This window comes from Taudactylus pleione, unplaced genomic scaffold (assembly GCF_031769625.1).
Source record: "Taudactylus pleione unplaced genomic scaffold, aTauple2 ptg000289l, whole genome shotgun sequence".
Taxonomy (NCBI): Eukaryota; Metazoa; Chordata; class Amphibia; order Anura; family Myobatrachidae; genus Taudactylus; species Taudactylus pleione.
Window position 1 is genome coordinate 590392 of NW_028284691.1, and position 27265 is coordinate 617656.

General features: G+C 42.9%; 1 protein-coding gene across 1 annotated transcript in view; it reads left to right on the forward strand.

The window, feature by feature from the left end:
• NISCH (nischarin) overlaps positions 1–24419 on the forward strand; it is a 68339-nt gene extending 43920 nt beyond the window's left edge. Inside the window, exons 15-21 of the mRNA XM_088482457.1 lie at positions 5371–5426; positions 5808–7124; positions 10567–10741; positions 11574–11727; positions 11834–11962; positions 12374–12535; positions 21469–24419. Of these exons, the coding sequence (XP_088338583.1) occupies positions 5371–5426; positions 5808–7124; positions 10567–10741; positions 11574–11727; positions 11834–11962; positions 12374–12535; positions 21469–22088 (2613 nt within the window). The 3' untranslated portion in view covers positions 22089–24419. The remainder of the gene's footprint in view (positions 1–5370; positions 5427–5807; positions 7125–10566; positions 10742–11573; positions 11728–11833; positions 11963–12373; positions 12536–21468) is intronic.
• The last annotated feature ends 2846 nt before the right edge of the window (positions 24420–27265 follow it).

Consider the following 27265-nt stretch of genomic DNA (forward strand, 5'->3'; position numbering starts at 1 on the left):
TCACGTTTTCCAGACCACCTAGCTGGTGCACAGGTGTATTCCTTACTCACTAACACATTTGAAAAGATCCACAGGTGGAGCTAATTATTTCACTTGTTATTCTGTGAGGAGATTTGGAAAACATGCACTGTTGGTAGCTCTCGAGGACCAGGGTTGGCTACCCCTGCTCTAACCTATAGGTGACGTTTTATTAGATACGATTCAGGTACAGTCTCATATTTCAGCCTTAGCCTTATTTCAGCCTTTGCTATGGCTTAAAATATGGAAGGCAGACATAGAATCAAAACATGCTTTAGAGGCATTGCCTTTTGAAGGAAGTTCTTTGTTTGGTCCAGAGTATTAAAATTATATCTCAGGTTACAGGAGAAAAAAGTCTGTACCTTCCTGTAACTACACCTAAAACAAAAACTTTTCAGACTGAAGGCAGACGAAGCCTTCGGGCTTTTCGAGGTGCACAGAGGGGTCCCGAAGAGGGACTTTTAGGGGATGGGGTGGCCCCGGCACTAGTCTGCCTGCTGCTAAGCCATCAGGTAGATCTACGTGACTGTCACGGGACTGGAACCCGTCCTCTGGTGGGAGCTCGCTTACTCAAGTTCCGGGAAGATTGGATCCTTTCCAATCCGGATTTTTGGGTAAGTCGAATAGTCACCAAGGGTTACATTTTGGATTTGGAGGGTCCTGTTGCAAAAAGATTCTTTTCCATTCCTCTCCCTGTGGATGGTTGCAGAAAGGCAGCTCTCATTCAGGCAATTTCTGCGCTTTCCGACTCCAGAGTAATTATTCCGGTTCCACTATTACAGGAAGGCATAGGGTTCCACTCCAATCTTTTCATAGTAAACAAACCAGATGGGTCATTCCAACTCATTCTCAACCTCAGGGGGGTTGAATGCTTATCTTCACTTGGAGAAATTCAAGATGGAGTCAATAAGGTCAGTCATTTGTTCTATAGAGGAAGAGGATTTTCTGGCTTCGATAGATATCAAGATGCCTATATCCATATTCCTATATGGAAAGGTCATCAACATCTGCGTTTTGCAGTGGGGCATCGACATTTTCAATTTCAGGACCTGCCATTCGGTTTGGCCACTGCCCCCAGAGTGTTGTTAACGGTTATGGCACACATGACATTCCTACTCAGGAGAGGGAGGATAAATGTGTTGGCTTATCTGGATGATTTGTTGCTAAGGGCTCCCTCAATAGCTCTATTGCAACAACATCTTCAGATTACTATAGGCATGCTCCAGAAATTTGGCTGTATCATCAGTTTTCCTAAATAAAATTTAGTTCCATCCCAAAGGATGGTAGTTTTAGGGCTTCTCTTCGACACTTAGTGTCAAATTGTGTTTCAGACACAGGCAAAGATTCAGGATCTGCAATCCCGAATAAGGACAATTTTACAGATTTCTCATATCTCAGTTCTAAGGGCTATGCAGATAATGGTAAAAATGGTGGCTTAGTTTGAAGCTATTCTTTTTGCCAGATTTCACGCCCGACCTCTACAGAACAAATTGCTTCATCGATGGTTAAAACCAGACCCTCGATTAAACAATCAGATGTTCAGATTATCACAGCAGACCCGGAGGTCTCTCCAGTGATGGCTGCTGGATGCAAATCTGAACAAAGGTTTCCAATTGTCAGTATAAAAATGGACTAGTGTCACCACAGATGCCTGCCTAACAGGCTGGGGGGCGGTGGTTCTAGTCAGACACTTAAAGGATCCTTGATCTGTTCAGGAGACTGCACTTCCTAACAATATACTGGAAGAAAGGGCAATACGATATATACATTGATTCAGGCTCAATGCTATTTAAAGAATTTACTAGTATGAATCCAATCAGACAATGCCACAGCAGTTGCTTACATAAACAAGCTGGGTGGCACATGCCAATAAGGGAGGTTTCTCACATCCTTCATTGGGCAAGAAAATTGGGTCCAGGCTATTTCAGCAATTTACATTCCTGGGGTGGACAACTGGGAGGCGGACTTCTTAAGTCGCCACAGTATGCACCCAAGGGAATAGGAATTACACCAGGAGGTGTTTGTAGAAATAGTTGCCAGATGGGGATCTTTAGACATAGATCTAATGGCTTCTCATCTCAACAAAAAGATACCAAGGTACGGACCTCGATCCCGGGATCCTCAGGCATCTCTGGTGGATGCCATGACAGCACCTTGGGTGTTCCAGCTGGGATACATGTTTCCTCCTTTGGTAATGTTACCAACGGTAATTCAGCGGATTCGACAGGTGGCACGGCTGGTCATTTCTGGTGGCTCCAGACTGGCTGAGCCGTCATTGGTACGTAATTCTTCGGACCATGTTGGCAGAAGTTCAGTATCGTCTACCCCTGCGTCCAGATCTGTTGCTTCAGGGTCCATGCCGTCCCCCCAATTTGCATTGCTTTGATTTGACAGCATGGTTCTTGAATCCAATATTCTGAGGGCCAAGTGGTTTTCAGAGTCTGTGGTGAAAACCATGGATACAGGCTCATAAACCAGTTACAAACCTGAAAGATTCCAAGTGTCTCGCCTCTTGTCTTTTCTGCAAGAGGGGTTGGTTAAGGGTCTGAAATTGTCCTCTCTTAAGGGACAAATTTCGACCTTTTTCGATCCTGTTTCAGAAGAAATTGGCCACCATTCCAGAAGTTCAGCCTTGCTTGCAGGGAGTTCTTCACATACAGCCTCCTTATAGCCCACCGGTTCCTCCTTGGGACTTGAAATTCGTTTTGGAGGCACCTCAAAAGGCACCAGTTGAGCCTTTGGAGTCTATAGAATTTCGATATTTCACTCTGAAGGTTGTTTTTCTTTTGGCCATTACTTCAGCCAGAAGGGTATCTGAATTAGCAGCTCTTTCCTGTAAAGCTCCAGTTATAATTTTTCATGAGGATAGGGTAGTGTTACGCACTAAACCTTCCTTTCTGCCAAAGGTGGTATCTGCTTTCCACATTAACCAAGATATTGTCCTTCCAACTTTTCGCCAGGATTCACTGACTAATGAAGCTTCTTCCATAGCACTGTTGGATGTGGTACGTGTGTTTTTGCATTTACTTTGACCATACTGCGTCTTTGAGGCGTATGGAATCCCTTTTGGTGTTGATTGATGCACCAAAAAGATTCTGGCCTGCCTTAAAAGGGTCCATCGCTAGATGGGTCACTTTTACCACTAGGCAGGCATATTTGTCCTCAAATGTGACTGTTCCGGCCTCTCAATTCTGGCTCATTCGACTCGTGCTGTCGGAGCCTCTTGGGCTAAATGGCATGGTGCCTCGGTTGAGCAGCTCTGCAAAGCAGCTACCTGGTCTTCCATACACACTTTAACAACATTTTACAGCTTCCATACATTCAGCGCAAGAGATGCCAGTGTTGGGCGGAAAATTCTTAGAGCGGTCGGTTTCGACTCTCCCTCCCCCCCTTAATTGGCTTCCTTTGGTATATCACCCAGATATATGGCATCCCCCAGATGGATGATAAAGGAAATATGATTTTTTTCTTACTGTAAAATCTCTTCCTTGGAGTCCATCTGGGGGATGCCAAGGACCCTCTCTTGTTTGGTTTTCATACTGGACACCTGTTGATCTCTGGATTCTCAGTTCTTTCCGTGGCTCTCCTCTGGCTTTAACATCAGAATGAGCTTACGGTGGAAAGGGAGGGGTTATATAGAGGGTGGGAGACAGTTTTCAATTAGCTAGTGTCCAATTCCACCCACCAACTATGCATAACCTAGATGTAAGGCATCCCCAAGATGGACTCCAAGGAAGAGATTTTATGGTAAGTAAAAAACTTATATTTATTAGTTGATTAAATATAAATAGACTCATGTTAAACTACCACTAGACCCACACTACTGCAGTCCTCAGTGGTATAAGCTTGTATCCTAGTTTAGGATGGTCGTATGCCTGTTAAACAGCTGACCTCTACAACACTCAGCAAGCTTTTAGTTATTACATTGTTCTTGTGGGCAAGTGAAGCCTAAAATAATCATCTCTATATAACCAAATATTATATGCCCATGATCCCCATTGCTTACATGTTATGTGTCAACTGAAAATAGTAGTGCTCAAAAGGGAATGTGGCTATTCTTTCAATAAAACAAAGTCTACTTTGGAACAACAGTATCTGGAGTTTGGGCGAAAGGTAAGTGATGATCCGTGACCCAACCCGCATGTCACCTTCTAAATGGCAGCCTAATTCTGGGGGCTTCCATGCGACAGATATGAGGCTCTCTTCCTTTCTTTCCTTCTTCTGTACTGGATTCTGATGTACACTTTTCACTGGTATATTTCATTTGGTGTAAGCGATGTTGTACATAAATCATTTCAGATACTGTTGAACATCTACTTGCGAGACTGGCCATAGCACACGATATAAACAAGCTTTCATTGGCTGGGCAGAGGCTGTCATGTGAGCAAGTTCTAATTGAGAAGACAGAGGTTGACGTGTGCACAGGCTTTCAATGATTAGGCAGAGGCCAAGTTTCCATTAACCCAGATACTGACTTGTGAAAAAGCTCTTATTGACTAGACAGATGCTAACACGTGAACAAGCTCTCATTGAATAGGCAGAGGTTGACACGTGTACAAGTACTCATTGACTAGGCAGAGGTTGACACGTGAACAAGCACTCATTGACTAGGCAGAGACTTACACGTGAACAAGCACTCATTCTTATTTGTAAACAAGCTCAAGATGGGCTATATATCCATTGACACATTGGCTGTGCCTTTACTTATGTGTCTGTGGAGGTATGGGTGTCATACCGGGCTGATGTACAAATTACAGCACAGGACCTTATGAAATATAAAATGAAAACGTTACATGTAAATGATTCTTCAGATCTGAGAAGAAGCCATATGCACAAATCCACCATGGGGTATGATTATACCACGCAAGACAGCTGTAAAATCGGTAACATCGAGAACCATTCAATACATTAGCATAATAATGGTTGACCTGACTTCATGCAGGATTTTTGCCACTTCCAGCTAGACCTGCAAGGGCTTAAATATACAGGCCCCTAAAACGCCATCCAAACGCACAGGCACACCTGCGTTTGCCCGACCACCCCCAACAAGCGGCACTTCCTGTCAATCATTGTGCTCCGGGTCTGCGTAGTTCAGTTCCCATCGCAGTAGCTAGTTCATGCATACGCATGTGTAGTAGGCAACAATCGGCCGATTGTGTGCGTCTGCATCCGTGCGTTCCTTGCTGAATCAGGCCCTTTGTGCACTATTTATAGCAATCAGCAGTCTGTTAGCGTTTACTAGGGATTAATTCCAAAGATAGAGCTAGAAATATGTATGAGCTAAAATATTTGTTCCTGTCTGAATGAGAGCCTTGAATACATTATGGTTACTGAACTGCATCTTTGTTTCAGCCAACTATACCTGATGAGGTTTCACAAGACACCAACAAAAATCTTCACTTGCTCAGGTGAGATTTCCACTTTGATCTACAGAACTGCTTCCTTATCTTCTATTCACACATCTCTTTCTCTGGTGATTTGTTCTCTTTCTCTGCCCCATGTCCCAACCTCTTGCTGCTCATGCCCAGCTTCTCATAACCCAGCCCCTCGCCTCTCCTGTCCCAAAGCCTCGCCTCCTTTCATGCTGGCAGTAAATTACTTCTTATGACAGACAGTTTAGGCTGCTCCTAGCTTCTGCCCTTATCTTTCACATGTTTTTATAATATAAAAGTATTTAAATGTTTATGGCTGTTGGTTATTTTAGTCCATTTAATTTGAAAGGTATATTTTTACTTTATTTTGCTATTTAAGCTAATTATCTGTTTCTTTTTTGTCATTTCAATGGAAAGCGCTTTTAACATAGAAGAGGAATCCGCTAAAGTATTAAACCTTCACAAGTCCCTTTTTCCTATTCCTTGTGTTTCATATAATAACACTGATGATCAGGATTGCATTCCTTACATCTCTACATCAATTGCCCATGTATTAAAACAGAAGCAGCATCTAATAGGGATAGAAGATACCAGGGATAATCCGAGAGAAGATTCCAGAAGTTGTGAGCCAGGGGATGGCTACTTTGAAATGGGGCTTCACGAGAGTGATCACAATGTTGAGTGGGCATTCTCAGAGGGGCCTCTCTCACATCTCCAGGAGACACATGTCGGTATTAAACGGATCCTCTGGAACTTCTCAGTTCACCTTCAGGGAGACTCTCAAGCCAAACAGTTTTCTTCATGCCTTGTATTAACTGACGCCTTAATTGCCTTGTTTGAGGTCAATGATGAGGAACCAAAGCAGCCTCATAATTTCCTTCCTTCGATGAAACTAATAGGTTATTTTTATTATGGTGACTTAACTGAATTCACATTCCTAATACCAGAGACCTGCTTAGCTCTAAATGTGAGAGATGGTGAAGAGTACGTGTTTGTTCTAACAGATTCGCAAAACTTGAAAGAGTTTTATGATTGTTTATATCAACAGTGCTCTCAAAACTGTATATCTCTGCCCTGTATCTCACCCCCAGTCTGTGGGGCTGACGTCCAAGCGTTCTTTCAACATCTCGTTGACGAACAACAAATGAATTTATCAGACTACGAGGTAAAAGGACGTTTTCCAGTCTGTCTCTTTTGCTGTGCTGAAGACAATGCTGGACAGTCCACTGAAAAAGATCTCCTGTTCCAGAGGACCAGATGGTCCACAGATTTCCGTTCTGCAACTTTTTATTCCACACAGCACAACAGCTCTGAACAAAATACTGATGAATCATTTCCAGTTTGGTTGTTTCTCACACAGCAAGATGTTCTCATAATCAAAATTGATTTCCGTATGATGTGCATGAATAACAAATTGTCTGGTTGTTCCCAAAATGCTTTCAGCCTAATCCGGATACCTCTTGCCTGTGTGGTTGTACATCCCATGCGCCAGTCTACTGATGATAAGCAGGCACTTCAAAGAAGTCACGTCATACAATTAATTATGGATTCCACATCTATTACTGCTTTCTTTGTCTTACCAAAGGATACATTTCGCTTTATTTCAATCTATAAATTATTGAGGAAATCCCTTCAAGATATTAAAAATATAGTCGTTTTTAAGTCCTTAACCGGGCTTAAGTCCACACAAAGTAGTCTTCTGGGAGTGAACAAAACCAAACCAGAAACTGTTAGGTAAGGCCTTTTGTTTTTTTATTTGTTTTTAATTAAATTTTTGAATGATATATAATCTAAATATATAAAAAACAACATGGGAGGGAGTGATTGATGGGTCTATGTTATAACCTGAAGCTACCAGATAATGCTCTGTGAACAGGTGAAGTAACCTAATCCGTTATAATCTCACATAAAGTCACATATTTACAACATCACCGCTTGATGGTACTTAAGACCATTTCATTACAGTGATCAAATGGTGTGTTGGGAGGGAATACATACGAGTTACCGCCGGCCGCATGGCTGGCGGTTCTAATCCCGGCAGAGCAGGGAATCCTGATTGTCAAAGGTAAGTATTTACTAACCTAATTCTACCCCCTAACCCTTCCTTAGGGGTGCCTTACCCTAACCTCCCCCCCCCCCAAGTGCCTAAACCTAATCCCCCCTTCCCCGCCGCCTAAACTTAAGTCCCCTGTGGAGGCCCCTAACCCCACCCCCAGGGGTGCCTAACCCCCCCTTTCCCTAGCCTAAACCTAACCCTCACGGGGGGGGTGTAAGTCCTCCCGGGAACCCTAAACCTAACCCCCCCCCCCCCCCCCGCGCGGCTGTCCGCGCCCGGCTTACCTTCGATCGGTAAGCCGGGTGTCAGGCTCCCAGCGTAGGTAAAATGGCAGGTGTCGGGATATCGACACCTGTCATTTAACCCCTTGCCGGGATTAGACTGTCGGGAAGTCGACGGTCGGGATTCTGTCCATTGCTTCCCGTTGGGAGGGTGCTAGTAAGGTGTATGAGTTACTTTAAGGAGAACTAACTAGAAAGAAGTTGAGGTGTCACTGGAGGGAAGTATACTGATTTATTCATTGGTTAACATGTTAAACAAAGATGGTTCTTACTATACGGTAAGTGAATTTGTTTTTATCTGCGTGAAGGAAGAAAAGAACCAAGGGTTCCGAAGTGTTATGGGGAAGTGCTTCAATAGGATATATATATTTATTGAGTTGGTTTTTAGTGAAGGTGGTATGCTAGAATACAAGATGGGGGAGCATTTAATGAAATAGTCCCACAGGTAATTGTGCAGAGAAGGTAGCTAAGCAATCAGATGTTCCTGTCTTTTTCTCATGTGGTAGAGAAATTGTTTCATCTGAGCCGTTATTGTAAGTAATACCACTTTTGTCGTTGGACATTTAATGGTGAACACTGGGCACTGTTAGTGCAGTTGTAAGATAGCCACATAAAGGCCAATAGTAGCAGCCTGGGCAATGAGCCTATGTATTTCCATTTGATCAATACTAGGCTCCACTGACATTTTATGGCTACACACATTGGGGCTGATTCTGAGTCACACGCTGCTGCAATCGCATTTTTTGTGCCATAGTCTTGTCTGCGACTTTATGCTAATGTTCGTATCGGCTCTTCCCCTGGGGTACAAGTGTGCAAAGGACTGAGACACCCACATAGACGCTGTAATACCACTTGGTGCATCTTTAGATGCCACCATCCAACACACCATCAAGTTGTACTGCCCCTATGGTAGATGCAGATGTTTTGACTATGGCTGTCAGTGTTAGCGATTAAGCATCTGTGGGCCTAATTCAGATGTGGGCACTAATGCAGTGGCATCTGCAATCCTGTACGCAGTTGCTGTGAGAAAATATGCTTATGGTGTAGCTGCCTGGATATGAATTGAGGTGCCCATCGGCAGCTTGGCAGATCCGAGTAGATGCATACACACACGCATCGGCGGACGCAAATCGCTCATCTGAGTAGCTCTATGGTCGCACAGAATGGCAGCAGGAGCTGAGATACTGGCACCATATTGTCTGCATACAGGCTCATTGATGTAGGCAGATACACACCCCAAAAATGGTCATGACATGCCCGCGTTTTTGCAGCCACGTTTTATTACTTCTCAAAAAATGGCCACAGAAAAAAGAGATTTGCCCACCAGCACACTGCAACAAAAACAATACTTAGAGGTATTAGTTAGAGCTACCATTAGTTACCATTAGTTAGTGCTACCATTATGTAGCAATAATTATTTTGGGGTGAGCGTTTGGGAGTGGGGCCCCCGGGGGTGTTCTGACTGGACCTTTCTCATGGCATCATTACTTAATTCACATAGAATACTTTTATCACTTCTCTATTTGTTTGTATATTATTTATGTCATTTTAATTCTTTCTCATTTCATTAACACATTGATTTATCCTTACACATCTTTTCTTTACACTTCACAATCACCCTTTTCCCTTTTTCGTGTGATGCCGTGGGGATGGCCCTTGGCTGGAATTTTTTTGGTGTGCCTTGCTTCTCGGACGTGAACCCCTTAATGATAGGGACGCCAGTATAGAGGAGCCTTGACGATTGGCCTGGCGCTTATTCATATATTTGCAAATGTATGTAACGAATACCTCTATTATCATGTAGGATTTAAGTATTGTTTTTGCTGCAGTGTGCTGGGGGGCAAATCTCTTTTTTCTGTGTTCAGTGTAAACCCCGCCCTTTACATGCACCTGTGTTATGCAATTAGCTGATTTGAGCAACTACCATATTTTTTTGCAGTTTTTTTTTTTTCCTCACAAAATGGCCTCTGACTCTTAATCACTTGTGAGTAAATTCTCACTAGAACTGTCACATATGATCTCAATTCAATCGCCACGCGTGTGCATTCTGGCCGATTATCGCTGAACTGCGTAAATATCAGCGTACATATCTGAATCAGGCCCTGTGTACATAACTTCAGCGACGCGCCTAGAAGACCGATCATTTCATGCCTCTGAATAGCCACCTCCCTGTCACTGCCCAGGAATGCTCAGCACATCTCCATTACAGGTCTGATACTGACGTCTCAATCCAACTGCACCTCTGGTACACACCATCACCATGAGACGCATGCGCCTTATGAGTTTTTAGGGATTGTCACGCAAGCACAGTAGGAAAAGATTGCTCCGCTCCGGGAACATCGGCTGTGCATGTGACTTAGAATCAGGCCCATTATGTGATAACAGTGCATGTATGAGATAAGAGTGCCTGTGTTATATTAATCCAAGGATGTGGAACCTCAGGCCCGGGGTCGTATAGGGCCCGCGGATTCATTTGGTCTGGCCCTCAGAGCTTTTTTCTGCTAGCCTCATCTGGCTAGCAGGATGCCTAGAATGGCACCCTGCAGCCAGAATCTATGCAACTGTGCCGCATGGAGCGTCCTTAGGACACTTCAGACGGTCACACCGCTGCTCTTATCCTTTGGTTGCTCCGGGCATTGCTGTAATCACCGTTGATTGTGGCCCTGCCCCATGTGACGTCACACAGAGGGGCCGTGCCTGCTCCGGTCCCACAAATAATGTTATATTTATCAAAATGGCCCTCGGCAGAAAAAAAGGTTCCCCACCCCTGTATTAATCCCTTTATCAATACAGAGACATAATGTACTGACAATATGCATTTTGCTGTTTTTATTTGTAGAGATGGTAAAACTCGAATGGCATTACCCACATTTTACCCCACTGAAAGCCTAATTCAGAAACTATCAGATGAGAATCAGATTCCATTCCATCTTCCGGCATCTGTGCCGCTTCGCTTTATTTCTGCACTTAGCGGCCAAAGCATTGTGGAATTCTTCCATAACAGCGTCTCTGAGGTAAAGTGCACAGAAAACAAATGTAAGGACTCCTATTAAGGGTGGACAGCCCAGATTAACATTTGCCAGTGATATTTGGGAAGATGGTGCAAGGGCTGTGGCACGGTGCCAGTCTCTTCTATTGCTGCGCCATCGTTCCCAAGCTATCAAAAACCTAAAAGATGGCGCCGTCAGCACTTTTTATATAGGGGGACTCGCTGCACAGAGCCTGTGAGGCTTGTTACAGGTACATGGTGAGGGCCCAGTGGTCTGTGTACACTGCACACCCAGCACAGTGGAGACAGCATTTTGCAGGTGTTGCCAATATCAGAGCCGTAACTAGACTTTTTGGTGCCCTGTGCCAGAGAACGCATTGGCGCCCCCCCTCCCATTTTTTAAATAGGGACATATGATAGTGCACCTGAAACAGGGCCATGGCCTCATGGGGAAGGGTCAGGGAAGAGATAGGGATACTCCTGGGGCAACCAGGAGATGCCAGGGATAAAAGCAAAGGAAGCTACAAGTAAGAATGATCGCACTATCCTAGTTACGGCCCTGGCCAATATCATGATATATCATGATAATGCACCTCAGTAATATTAGTAGTTTCAAGTAAATTGATAGACTTCATTTGCATGAATATTTGTATGAAATACAATAGAAGTATTATAGTATAGTAGTAATCAGACACTGGCAGTCCAGTGGCTTTTAGAATGACACTCATGGGTCATTTTTTGGGGACATGTATTTATGTAATTAAGTTCTTGCAGCGCATGTGTATTAATTGTGTCAACTCAGCAGTGTATAATAAAGGCACTACTTACCTGATTTCTGCCATACCACTTTTATACAGGTTGAAAGTGAGGAATTACGGTACCTCATGTGGTCACCAGTGACATTTTACCAAATGCCAGACTCCGAAATGACATCATGCGTTTTGCTGTCTACAAAAGCAATCTATTTTGTGCTGGATGACGCTTTTAAAAAATTAGATCTGACGCCACAGGGTAAGTGAATTACATTGGTGTGTGCAAACGGTATTACAAAGCGAGGAATTGTGCACATTTTCTGTGGTCGTTTCTGTAGTAATAACTTTTATTATGTTTTTTGTAGATTACTGCAGCAAAGACAAAGGAAGTTCTGAATACCGTCTATTTTACGCTTGTCACTGCATTGTGATAACATTTAGCGATCTGCAGTCTGTAAACATTGGACTCTTCGATCAGTTCTTCAGAATAACAGGTAATATTTTCTTTCTCCAAATATGTACTTAACGTTGTATGTTTTCTATTTGTGGCAAAAAACATGATATTTTTAAGGGCTTCATTAGCATTGCCAATATAAAAGCATTTGTCCTGCTGTCTTGTTCGTGGTTACAGTCTGCCCTGTGGTAATTTCTGATTCCTTTGTCATTTATAATAGGAAATACCTCATTTTTTGCGATTCTTTTTTTATTATTATTATTATTATTTTTTTTATTATTATTATTTCTTCCCCCAAAGCTACAATGAGGGGTAATTTTTAGACTGTCAGAATTCCTGCTGAGTTTGCCATTACTAACTGTTGTTTGTATAGGCAATAATGCATGAGATATGTGGGGCTTTTGTATTATACCTATTATTTTTATCTTCATTTCGTTTTCTTTCCTTGCAGGTCCTTCCCCAAACCACATTGTGACGTGCCTGACTAGAGACAGCTACGCTACCCACACATTCATACAACAGCTGATGGCTGCGCTGTCCCTGCTGGCACGGGCACCATCTCCTGAACCAGTAGAGAGAGACTTCTACTCAGAATTTGGGAAAAAGAAAACAGGTGACAGGAGCCAAACACTCATAGCTAGCATTAACGAAAGCAAACCGAGGAAAACCCCAAACACTCATCATCTTGATTAACATTAGACAACCTGTCATTTTCCATGACCTACCAGCAAATCATGCTGCGACTTTTATAGAAGTGCCCTCCTTTAATTATCTCCAAGAGCGATATCGTTAAGTGTTTGCCTATATACTGAACGATATCGTTCAATCACATCACCGGCAACATCCCTGAACATGCACAACTTGACGATATAGTCAGGTTGGCCTGCATGTTCAGGCGATGAAAGATATCGTTAACGATCCATGGGAGCGCATATCGTTAACGATATCTTGCATACAGACTTGCCGATATTGTGAACGATAACGTAATCGTTCACAATATTGGCAAGTGTGTATGCAGCATATACAATGCGTACACACTTGTCAATGCCGGGTCCGCAGGGAAGAAAACTACGTGTCATGCTGTATTCTGCAGAACGTCATCGTTGGTGACATCCCCCATCGGCCCTGCAGTAGGGGCGACGGGAGCTGTTGCTAGAGATCCATGGGAGCGTGCATATCATAGGTACACACTAGACTCCGATCCGCGGGATCCGACGACATATCGTCTAGTCACGCTGTACCCAGCTTTAGCTCATTTAACCCAAGGAAAGTAGATTTGCTGGGACTTGCAGTTCCACAAGAATAGTTAATCGATTAGAACTGATTTTTCTACCATTCGTTCAGTTGGTAATGCATTTCTATTGTATTTCTGTGCCCATTGAAATGCATTGTCCATTGAAATGAAAGGGATATTTTACTCATCTCGCTTGTTTTCCGAAAATTTCACTGATCTGAAATCAGCTAGATTATTTTTGGAAATATCCATGGAGATTTTATGAATCACTCTTTACTAGGTTCCCCTTACACTATACTTTATAGTGCAGGAATCTATGAGTTCTGTGACTGCGATATTTATGTTTTTCTTAGTTTGAATAATTGACTATTTATATGGTTATTTGCCCTTTGGTATGTTAAGCAAAAAAAGCGATTTGATGCTATGGTAGACCCATTTTTATTTGTGCTCTGCATTTTAGCCAGTGTTTGTTACCCCAAAACTGTTTGGTTATTTATGTCTGAATATCTGTTTCTTTTAAGCATTAAAAGCAGGTTCTCTAATCAGGGAGACAAGTGTGTAATGACCATTGACATTAGTCATTCTGAACCCATGTAGCGCAGGAAACCATGCCAAGACTCTGAACAACAGGAAAGCAAAATAATGTAACCAACTTTCAGCATTCCAAATAATACCCTTACTGCTAACACTCCAGGGTCAAACCCTCAGTTTATTTTACTTAAAAAATAACTAAACCAGAATTAATGTAAATGTGTTTGGAAAGGTTTTGTTTAGATTTGCAATGGAATGGTTTTCTTATATTTACAGTTTTTCATACCCTCACCCACTCCTGCCAACCGCCCAGTAAAATATGCAGAATTTTTTTTTTTTTTTTTTTTTTTTTAAATGGCATGCTATTTTTATTTCTTGGTCATTATTCTAAATAATTTGCTAGCTGAGAGGATCATATACCTGGTATTAACTAATCAAAAGTCAGGTTGGTACCAGTTAATCACATACGGCAAGGTGAGATACTTTTCTCCAATGGCAATATCCTGGCAGCAGTGGAGGTTCTCATTTCCAACGCTGCTTCAGTCACAGGCACTCTGCCATAATTGATTATAGGAAGAAGTGCTTGGTGAAACAAGGCTCTTGTGTACCTTCCTGTAGCCGTGTGACAATGTGAGAGAGGCTAGGATGGAAATGGCAGAGGAAGTACTTCCTCCTTATTTTCCTAAATATGCTCACTGTGTCAGTCCTGAAGCAGCACGAGAGGTCAGAATGTCCCTGAGTTATTGCTGGGATTTCTTCTTCTTTCTACACATTTTTTTTTTTTTTTCCTCAAACTTTCAACAGTCTTTGCTTTTATTTATTTTTTAATTAACTTTGTACAGAGTCAGACATAAGCGACGCGAATTGTGGCTTAGTTTTTGCTGTGTGACTGAATGTGTAGTGGGCCGAGACCAGGGCTGGAATGAGCATATAAACACTGGCAGTGAACATATAGATGTGGCCAAAGTACAGTAATGCGTGGTGTTGCCTGTAGTCTATAATGTCCAGTGAAAAGTTGCCAATGTAAACACAAGAAGAACTCTGAGTTATGGGTACTCGCACCCTGCTGTAAGTGCCACAAATATGATGACTGTGGTCCTGATTCAGAGTTATACGCTAATTCTTGTGTGCGTGAAAATATGCTAATGCAACAGCCGCAGAAACTTGTATTGAGACGTCCAATGGAGTCGCCTTAGCTGTCCACAACTCCTCCATACAGTATATGCAGTATTGAATGCAGGTCAGACAAACAACGCCTCCTTGAGTGAGCCTATGGTAGAGCAGCACTGCCGCCATACCTGAGACGCTGGAGCATAACATAACCATAACAAGACGCAGTTTGAATTTTTTGTTTATATCTATTTGCTGCTATTGAGCATCAGACAAACGTGCACCAAGTCCACAAATAAAATTCCACAATGATACTCCAGCTACTGCCGCACTTTGAAGTGCAGTCCTCAAGAAGACAAAAATGAGTGTTATGTAGCCTAGATAACTCCTATTCTTCGAGGTCTATAGGGTCCACAGGGATACCATGGGGGATATTATGGTTGGAGATCAGGCACAAACCAGTTAAAACTTCAGCTCCCAGGATGCCTTGGGTCCTCCTCCATATATACCGCGCCCCTAGCCATAGGACTTAAGTTTAGTTAACAAGCCTCAAGGCAGGAGAAGGAAACAATCTTACACAAAATGAGGGAATCTGTGCCCGAAAGAAAAAATGTACCCATGCAGTTAGGTGCGTCATGGTGGGTGCCCTGTGGACCCTATGGACCTCGAAGAAAAGGAGTTATCTAGATAAGTCTATCATAACTCTTATTTTCTTCTTCAGAGTCCATAGGGATCCACAGGGATACCATGGGGATGTCCTAAAGCAGTTCCCCTAGGGTGGGGGACGCTGATGAGCAGAAAGGAGAACTCCTTGCCCAAAGGAAGCATGCTGAGAGGCAAAAGTATCAATTGCATAGAACCTAAGAAAAGTGTGGACAGAAGACCACGTGGTTGCCTTGCACAATTGTTCAGCAGAGGCACCATGGCTAAATGTCTACAATGGCCCTACAGACCGAGTAGAATGTGCTGTCACCGTGTTTGGGACAGGGAGATCAGCCTGTGTGTACACCTGAGAGAGAGTCATGCGTTACCATCTTGCCAGAGTCTGCTTATTAGCTGGCCATCCTCTTTTGTGAAAACCATATAATGCAAAAACAGCATCTGATTTTCTAACAGTTTGTACACTCCACATAGATATGGAGAGCACGAACTACATCCAGGGAGGCTTCACCTACAGAAAGATCTGAAGCCTGAAAAGCTAAAACAACAATTTCTTCATTCACATGAAAACGGGACACTACCTTAGGAAGGAAATGCTCCCTAGTACGAAGAACAGCTTTATCCTGGTGAAAAATCAAAAATGGGGAGAGACAAGAAAGCGCTACCAAATCAGACACTCTGCGTGCAGAAGAGATAGCGAGGAGAAAGTGTCTTTCCTGTCAACCATTTCAAATCTACAGGTCCAAGGGTTCAAATGGGGGAGCTTGTAGTCCCTTAAGAACCAACGGTGCTACCGGTGGAACAAAAGGAGGCTGTACTCGCAGAACTCCCTGAAAAAAAATTCTAATATCTGATAATGAGGCAATCCTCCACTGGAATCAGACTGACCGTGCACAAACCTGCACTTTCAAAGTGGCCAGGCGGAGACCACGGTCTAAACCCACCTGGAGAAAAGCCAGTACCCTGGAAATCCTGAACACATTAGGATTGTACTTTCTGTGGGCACACCACTGACCAAAAGATTGCCAAGCCCTGTAATAGATGCGGGCAGAGGCAGGCTTTTGTGCCCTAAGCATTGTCTGAATTACAGAACTGGAAAAACCTTTTGCTCTTAAGATGGAAGATTCAAGAGCCACGCCGTCAAAGCCAGACGACGTAAGTCCGGATGCCGGCAGGGACCCTGCGTTAACAGATCCTGACGTAGAGGAAGAGGATAAGGACGGTCTATTGACAGATTCTGTATGTCATGAACCAATGACGTCTGGGCCAAGCTGGAGCTACCAGTATTACTGTTCCGCCTTCCTGCATGTATTTCCTGAGAACACTTGGGAGGAGGAAAATCGGAGGAAAGAGATATGCTAGCTTGAAGTCCCATCTTACTGCCAGTGCGTCCACAAAGGCTGCTGATGGGTCTCTGGACCTGTACTTGAAGACCTTGTGGTTGTGTTGATGAGATCTACTTCTGGCAGACCCCATTTGTTTACCAGAAGCTGAAACACTCTCGGATGGAGAGACCACTCTCCGGCATGTATGTCCTGGCGACTTAGGAAATCTGCTACCAATTGAGCACTCCCGGTGTGAATATTGCGGAGATGTGCAAAAGATGACGTTCTGCTCAAATCAGAACCCTTGTCACCTCTGTCATGGCTGCGTAACTTCTTGTGCCTCCCTGATGATTGAGGTAGGCCACTGTTGTTGCATTGTCGGATCTGGACCAGCTTGCCCTGAAGTAGGTCCTGTGCCCTGATAAGTGCTTTGTATACTGGTCGCAGTTCTAGAATGTTTGTTGATAGATGACTTTCCTGATTTGTCCATCTTCCCTGAAAGGTGTGATGACTTGACACTGCTCCCCATCCGTGAAGACTGGTGTCTGTGGTGAGCAGTACTCAATTTGGAATCCAGAATGGACGCCCTTTGTTCAGATGATCGTTTCTCAGCCACCAGAGGTGGGAGTGATGAACCTCTGGAGTAAGAAGGATCCTCTGGAACTTTATTCGATGATACTGTCCGTTCCACTTGGAGAGAATCAATCTTTGCAGAAGCCTGGAATGGAATGGAGCATACCCCACCATGTCGAAGGTGGATACCATTGATCCCAGGACCAGCATTGCTAGCAGAATGGATACCCTTCGCTTCTGAAGCAGCTTGCCTATTCTAAATGATAGGGCCACAATCTTGTCCTCCGGCAAACACCGTCTGTGCCTGAGAATCCAGAAGCACTCCCAGATATACAATCTGCTGTGTTGGAGAAAGTGATGATTTTTTCCAAATGATGTAAGCAGGTTATGGTCAGTTGAAGATGGTTTTGTAAAACAACCGGAGTCTGTGCCATTATCAGAAGGTGGTCCAGATATGGCAAAATTCTGACGCCTGAGATAGGCCCGTCATGAGTGCCAATATTTTGGTTAATACCCAGGGAGCCATAGATAGGCCAAAGGGTAGAGTCTAAAATTGGTAATGCTGCTGAAGGACAGCAAACCGTAAAAATTGCTGGTGGGATGGAATAATAGGAACATGCAGATATGCATCCTGAATATCCAGGGAAACCATGCAATCACCGGCTCCATTGCCAAAATAATTGATCGGAGAGTTTCCATACGAAACTTGGGTACATGGATAAACCTGTTGAGGGTTTTCAGATTTAGTATAGGGCAATAAGCCCCATGCGGTTTCTGAACCAGAAATAGATTGAAATTATAACCCCTTCTCTGTTGCGACACAGGAACCGGGACTATTATCACTGCCTGCAGCAGAGAGTGAATGGCTTCCTGAAAGGTCGAGGCCTCGACCGCATCTGTTGGGAAATCTGTGCAAAAAATCTTCTTGAAAGTAAGGCATTCCCCTGAGAGACCACGTCTCGGACACAGACATCTGTTGTTGTTTGATGCCAACAATCCGTAAACTGAAGAAGTCGGCCTCCCACCCTGGGATCCCCCAGGAGGAGTACCGCCTCATCAAGCAGAGGGTTTGTTATCTGGCATAGGCCCAGACCTCTTAGTTTGTCGACTTGATATTTTGCAAACTAGTCGCCTTAGAGGAAGGATGTTCCCTTACTCGTCCCTGAGAACCGAAGGACAGAAAAGAAACCTGTCTAGACTTCATAGTTGTTGTAGATGGCAGACCTGCTGACTTTGAAGCCTCCAGAGTAGATATTAGTTTATCAAACTCTGCTCCAAAAAGTACTTTTCAATAGAAAGGTAAAACCTCTAGTGCCCTCTTTGATCCTGTATCAGCTTTCCAGGATCTTAACCAAAGGGCCCTGCGTGTCACTATTGAAGCCGCTGATGCTTTAGAAGCAAAAATTCCAGCATCTATAGCAGCTTCTCCCAGATAGGAAGCCGTTTCCCTTATATGAAAGAGATACTGTTCATCATCTGTTCTCTGTTTCATTTGGTAAAGAATTTCCAATGCTCCCATCCATTTTTCAACCGCTTTGGCTACCCAGGCTCCAGCCATCGCTGGATGAGTAACATCTCCAGATGATGAAAAAATAATTTTAAGACATGCTTCAATCTTTTTATCCCTGGAATCCTTCAGGGAAGATGACGACGGAATAGACAATGTACCATTTTTTATTAAATGTGTTACATAAGCATCCACAGTAGAAGGTACCTACCGCTTAGAGAAGCCGGGAAAGGATACAACAATGTTATTCTCTTATTCACATAAAAACGTTTGCCAGGGTTACCCCATGCCTCATCCATAAGCTCAGTGAGCTGTTCAGATTCAGGGAACTCTGTTTTGACCACCTTCCGATGGTGATTAAACACTGGAGCCTTCTTACTATGAGCTGGTTCATCATCCTGAATGTCTAGGATTGATTTAACCACCCTCACCAAAGAAGGAACATCCACTGTGGACAGATGATCGTCCTCCGCCAAGCTAGGCCCTCGAGAGGAACCTTGCGCATCATCTGAATCCTCTGACAATGCGTCTGAATCCATATGTTGAGAAGACTGATAAAAAGATAACATGCGCTTAGGCGCCTTAGTAACTACCAGTCTGCTATCAACATTAGATGGTGCCATACTCTGACTAGAATGGCCATAAACATCCTTCCAGGAAGGATTCATAGGAGGTGCAAACATAGCATGCTGTGGACACCCCATCCAAGGAGGCATAGTGGGAGCAGCCATACGATCCACAAATTGCTTTATTACCTGGGGCAAAGAGGATACCCAAGAAGGCTCTTGTCCAGGGACAAGTAACTGGACTGGTTTGGTGGCTCTTTACGACAGCAAACACACAAACCATCCTTAATGTCCTGAGGGGACAAATAAAGCTGTACATGATTTGCATGAAACCAGCACAGAGGGCTCCCCCTCCTGTATACCTTTTATCTTTTGACATGTTCAAAATAAAGACAATAGTTGCAATGTTATGTGACAGCCTTCACAAAATCCAACTTACGATTACGTAAGCAATAGTTTACGGAGCAATAGTGTTCCTTACTGAATCGGGCCCCACGTCCTCAATGGTACTACCAAGTCCACATTTGTACCACTTGCCCCAGTGGTTAAAGTGGGCCGGAACTGCTTCTCACTTCTATTTTGAGACCGAACCAGTTCTGTCTCATCTGGCCCGCCTCAGCCTGGCGCCGCAGGGAGGCTCCATGGGAGCTGGCTTAGATTTTCGTTACCAGCGGGCGCCCGGCTCCTTCCCCGAAACAGCAGCCAGAGGCTGGAGTTCACTCCTGAGCTCTGGCTTCCGGTTCCCGCAGTGTGCACTATGGGAGAGACGTCATGCCGAGGAGCAGGCGGCCCCCCGTCTCTCTACTCTCCCTAACACTATTGTCTACTGCAGATTCCAGTGACCATCTTTCTCTGTAGCTAGCCAGCTAAGAAGACATAGTAGGAGGCAGTAGCATGCTTTATATACTACTAAGCACGTCACCCCCTCCTTTTTCAACAGCTGAAGTCCGTCCCCGCCCCCTTTTAATGATTGACGCAGGGCAGCCAGAGTCACACACACTGCATCTGGAACTATGCTGCTCTGGGTTTTGTGGTCACTGAGAATGTAAAAAGTCACTGCAAGTGACTGTCTCCGTGACCACGAGAATCCAGTTATTAAATTGAATTTGGTGCTGAAAATCCCAGGGAATTTGGGCACCTGAGACTATCTTGGGAACTGGGATTTCAGGTTTGGATTCCCTAATTGCAGCACAATATCCGGTGTCTCCTGCATGCAACTACGATCTGAGTTCTGCGTCCCAAAATGCATCATGGCATCACCATTGCGACTTACTCAGACTGGCGATCGGAAACTAGTCATCCGATTCCGATGACGCAGACCCTGGGCTCGGCAGGCCTTTAAAGCAACTTTGCAAAACTTTCCCAGTCTCCGCCCCCGAAAAGCCGCAGTAAACACGCAGGACTCGTTCTGCACATGCGTATATCCCCAAACATCAAATTTGGATGTACTGTAAACCATCGGGTTCCCGTACAAGTCTGAATCATGCCCATTGTCCGCAATGCATTGTGTGCCAATGAATAAGCTACTTGCATGCAAATAAGCAATAATACCATAGTTGTCCACCAAGCTAATTCTACTGTCACCTCTTTAAAAAAAAAAAAAACTGAAGAGGAAACATGGAAGAGGAGTTGCCTAATAAATATTGATAATATGAAGTAACATATGTGGACATATATCCAAAAGGACACTACTACATCCAGTAAGAAATGAGTCTTCTGCATCTTCACGGAACAACTGCTGTGAGAATATCCTCTGTACATGCAGCCTCTAGTTCTACACGTATACAACTGCCCCCTCCTGCGATATAGAGCCAGCCCATTGGTGCCGACTCTGACTGGCACGTTGCTGCAGCCTGCACTCTGTGAGTTCAGCTTGCATAGTCATTAAGTAAATACATTACTAGATTGCAAAATAAATGATTTATGTCATTATGTTTCCTTTATTATTCTCTAAGGAACTGTCATTTTTAATTATGATTTCCCATTTTAAATCACAATGTATTTTAAAATGTGTAAATGAAAATGTATTTTCTGTTTCAGGGAAAATGGATAATTATGAACTAATTCATTCTAGCAGAGTAAAGTTCATTTATCCAAATGAAGAAGAAATTGGTGATCTTACTTACATTGTGACTGAGCAGAATGACACAACAGAGATGTTACCATCATTGAATATCTTGCTGTATATCCTGGCTTTTAATGTGAGCTCTGCAGAAGAGCCTGAACAGGAGGCATTACTGCAGCCAAAAACACTTATTCTTACAAGTTCAGACTTATTTCTGTTCAATGAAGATTACATCAGTTACCCTCTTCCTGATTTTGCCAAAGAACCCCCCAAAAAAGACAAGTACCAGTTAGTGGACGGGAGACGTATCCGAGATTTAGATCGGGTATTGATGGGCTATCAGACTTATCCTCAGACTCTTACATTTGTGTTTGATGATTCCAGCAACCAAGACCTGATGCACAGCTTGTCCATGGATCATTTTGGTGAACCTTTAAGTCCATCTGATATTCAGAAATCATGTAGCCGAAATCAAGAAGTCCAGTGGTACATCTTTATTCCAAGTGCAGATTGCCGGGAAAAACTGATCTCACTTCTTGCACGACAGTGGGAGATTCTTTGCGGTAGAGAGTTACCTTTAGAATTGACAGGGTAAATGAACTGATTAGTATATATTAAAGTACCAGAGAACTAGAGCAGTTTTTCCTGGAATGGGTAACAGGGCATTGCACATGATTTCCCTGCATATTTTTATGAACATTTCTATCTCTATTTAAGCACATAAGCCCCTCTCTGGAGAAGCCAGATTGTAAATATATCCTGACATAACCTACCATTCGCAGGTCGTGTCTACAGACCAATCTTTTCTGGTTCCTTTAGTGGTTCCTTTTTTCTGTTTCAATGGTTTTTATTGGAGACTTGTTAGACTTACCAAGTATTATTCACATTCACAATAATTGTGCATGCAAATATAAACCAATAATTTAGCTGTATACTCTTTGTACTACATTGTTCTGTTTGTTTGCCATTTGGTGAATTTACTTAATATTTGACAAAACTGCTATATTGAGCCTATTCATGTTTTTTGTATATTTCACTCTGGTGACTTACATTATATTTATATGTAGCACATTCATATGCTGCCATTAACTGTCTAAAATAAGCTTGTGTCTTTAAATAAAAAGGTCTGTTTTGTAGCATTATGAAATGTAAAGAAACAATATATTTATCTATGTTCTTTCAGGTTCAACTGGCAAATCAGTCTAATATCCTAGATGGTTTCTAAATATATTTTATAATAGAGATAATTGATTATATCTGGACTTGTGCTTTTTTTTCCCCTAAAGCAGATGTAACTGATGGGTGGTAATTGTGTAGCATTCAGTAGGGAAGAGTATAAAACCCCTTCAGTAGCCGTACCTGGAAGTGACGTGAGTGAGGGCGGAAGTAGAGGTTTCTGCCCACACTTTCCAGGAGAATAAGAAAGTTGGCCCCTTGTGGGCTCACTTCGCTCGCCACAAGAGTATATTCCCCCTCTATGCCCACTTGGATAGTAGGGAATGACGTTGGACACTGGTTGATGACGTCATCGTACAGAAACGGAAGGGGTTCTATCTCATTCCCATTCAGTAGGGACATGTGTTCACTTTGCAAGCAGAGTGATTTTAAATCCGTGCAAGCAGTATTATAGTATGTTTTGCCAGTTACAATATGTGGTTACGGTCTCCTGCTTCTTTCCATTTGTTTGTTTTATTGCAATCCTGTATTATGACCCTTTATAGCATACTTTCCCAGTTTGGGTGAAACTATAGTGGTTTGTCTAGCAGCCCTACCAACAACAGCAGAGGGAAGGGGGGGGGGGTGAAAGTTGCAGAGAGGGGGTGACCATGTGGACCAATAAGAAGCCGCAAGGACTATAGCTTCTTGCTGGTCCTCAAGCCAACACCTCTCCTCTGCAGCCATTATTAGTAATTTAGTTGTGACTTAGAAAAAAAAAAGACTTGCAGGTGCCATGGAAGCCAAATGGTGGAGCCGCAGGTAAAACTGTTCAACCCTGTATTTCACACTTGTGTTCTAATAGCATTCACCTGCACTGATTCATTTGATGTTAAATAAACAACTTTAACATCAAAATGTAACATTATTATGTAGGCTTAGCTATTAATTATGAGAATTTAGCCTATTGATTCACTAGGAACTAGTTTCATGGCTGCTTCCACTGTATTTAGATAATGGGTGCTTAAAAAGAATATATAATTTCTTTATGTATTTTATATATATATATATATATATATATATATATATATATATATATATATACACTATGTAGACAAGTGATTGGACACCCCATGCGCAAGTAAAATTGTCCCATGCATACCATTGCACACGAGTTCCACATGGCCACTAATGTGGTGGTTTTCACAAGAACACTTCGTAGCGAGGCCCATGCACTTGCAGTTCTACGGAAACAATAAATGTTTTCATCAGGACGACAATGCCACCTGTCATGTTTCCAGAGATACGCTGGACTGGTATACAGAAAATTCGGTAACACGGATGGACTGGCCAGCTCAGAGTCCAGATCTTAACCCCATTGAGAACCTCTGGGACAAATTGGATCGACGGGTGCCTTCTAGGCCGACTCAACTTTCAGTGTCACCACCTGATGTGGTCCAGGAGCTTGTAGACAGTATGCGAAGAAGGGTGTCTGCAGTAATCACTGCACGTGATGGACCTACAAAGTACGGATGTCAAGAAAATCTCATTGATCTATTTGCTGTCTGTGTCCAATCAGTTTTGTCTATATAGTGAAGATTAACTTGAACCTATTAGTTTGAATATAAAAATAGGATTTGTAATAACTATACTGCACATTTCAGTCATTTGAGGAACTAAATAAATGATTGAACAATTACACGTTAAGGCACCATTTTGTGTAATTTTAATGCGGTTTCCATTTTCTGAAAATTACATTGCAAAATAAACTTTCACAGTGTTTATGGAGTGTCGAGTTATGTTTTCATTTACAGTGGGTATTATACATCATGGACATCTGGTGAGAGTGTGGGTTATTTATCTATTGATGCCCTGATCTGGTCATACCCCATAATGTATAAATAATCTTTTCTAAATATATATAGGAGCATTTCCAGCCTGGATAACTCACAATATAATATCACACTGCTAATTGAATCTGCACCAGAAAGTTATCCTGCTGCAAAGCCTGAGTGCTCTACACTTAGATCTCTTTCCAATTTGGCCATACACATGGGTGGGTACATTTGGCAGATCCATCCATTTTGCAGTCTGATTACATGGGAACCGGTTAGTACAGTCAGAAGATGACGTCATATACAGACCCTAGGCTAATCATTTTTAGGGACATGTCCAATAAATATCAAGCCAGTTTAATCTAAATAACTTCATGTACTGCATTTGTTTTAGGGTCGCGCTATAAGTGGATAGCAATACATTTATCTATGTTATATAAAAAAAAGACTAAGTTCTCTTTCATCCGAATTCATCCCTATCAAACGAAATATCTTTACTCAGCCCTGATGTAGATAAGAGATAGGACTGGCTGATAATTCCCTGGGGTCATGATATCCCCCTATATCCTCTCTTCATCTTTCCCTCTCTCTATTCTCTCATCTCCCCACTCAATATCAGGCATTTGCCCCTGGCAGTGTACTAGATCATGTCTCCTATCCTGCCGGGAGTCGGTTCCCAGCAGTGTTACGGACATGATGTACTATGCTGTGACCTTGCCAGTCAGTAGATAGTCTGGAGACAAGGCAAGGGGCATGAGGATGTGGGGGGCCATGGAAATTTTATTGGTAGGGCCCCCACAATCCTTAATCCAGAGAGATAGGGATACCAGAGCTGAAATAGACCCAGTCCGTCACTGAATGGGTATGTTTTCACGGTTTACAACCAATTGCATGCAGTCATCACAATTATACCAGGGTCAGGGCACACACAACTCGGACCCCTCCTGATGGTTGTGTTGTAGTTGCACTCTGCCCACTGCAATTACACATACACTTCCCGCAAATCCGCACCCATTCCAGCCCAGTCTCAGCCTCCTAGATGCAGAATCGTGAGTCATGTTTGAGACAGAAAAAAAATGTGGATTGTGAAATGTTGCACATACAGTGATATATAGCTCAACTCGAGACAAAAAAAAATCACAAATAGTCTTTCTCTGAATAAGGTCCCCTGTGCAGTCAGCATGCTAATGGTTTATAAACTAGTAATTATACTGTGATAGAGTTTAGCAATATGTTCTACTTAGAGCTAAGCAGGCACCGAGACTCTGGGACCTCAGTCATGACTGGTGTGCTTTAATTCTTTCAAGCTATCAAGTCATTTTCCCAACTGCTTTCTCATCAATTTACAGATTTTCACGAGCTGCCGTTTTTGTTCGAAAGATCTGTGTTTCCTTCCATGTGTTTTGAACTGATATGAAGAAGGAAATCCGGAGTTGTTCCTGTTCTTCCCCCTTTTTCAAAGAAAAAAAAAAAAGGAAGAGAGGAGGTTTGTGCTTGTTGGTTGTATAGATCAGGATTACTGTAACCAGTTCAGATGCTGAAGTTATTTGTCCAAATGACACTCTCAAACTTCTAAGTTATCACACAGGACGTGTATCTTAATATCAGCAGCTGATGACAGACTGCGGACCCATCTGAAAATGCTCTGCCTTGGATATGGCTATGTACTATTAATGGCCTATATGGGAATGGTGGCAGCACAGGTGAGTCGGCTGAATATGGGAACATTCTCGTATGTTTTCATTATATTTTAGGGACAAATGTACCAGGGCGGAGTTATGTTCTTGTGATTTGCACTACAACAGGCTTTGTGCAACAGTGGGGAACTATATGAACTGTTTATATATTGTGGCACAGGCTTGTGCTAATGCTACACTTTATTTTGATGTGCAAGGTATTCCGGTTTAAGGCACATAAATTCAGTAAATGCTTGTAATATTTCAGACACTTTAAATATCAACTAAAATGATAATGAGAAAATATATTTTGCAAACATGTTTGTTTTAATCAATTAAAATGTATTGATTATCTACAAAGGAGAGATGGAAGGAATTAATACATTTTAGTTTCTATTAATAGCAATATAATGAATTAGCATTTGGGGGCTATTTATCAAGCCCGTTTTTCATACAATGTAATGACTGCCAAATGAGGGAGGTTTCTGATTGGCGCTACAGACTGCAATTTCCATTATTCTGAATGGGTATCGCCGTCTGACTCCTATGTACCAAGTACCAAAAAGCCTAGCTTTTTAAAATTTGGCCCCAAAGGCTACAGTCATCCTCAGATGTAGGTAGCCACTTTATGCCCATGGAGAAATTTTCAGAGGAAAGGAATCCTATGACCCCCCCTCTCCCGCAGCCGTCATCCTCCGCTGAGGAGTTTCAGAAACTGTCGCTCTGCTCATGCGCAGTGTCCGAATCTATGGAGGAGTTTGTTTAAAACAATAAAGACTCCTCCAATGTGCCGGTAAGTAATGTACACTAATTCATGATGCATGTCAACCTGATGCTTGTCAATCTAACATACTACACCCAATTGGAGCTATGGATCTCAGACCATAGCAGTGACATGTGGTGAGGTAAATGACTGGGGACGCACTGGCTAGTATCAGAGCTAGATTTACACATACATATATGAACCCGAGGGTTCATGTGGGCATTATATAAAGGTACAGCAGTATATAGTGCTGGAAATGTGGTGTTTTTTGTTCAGAGATGTGCAGAATAGGTAGACAGGTGAGGCAGTGCCTCACCTGCCATACACTTTTTACTCTAGAGTT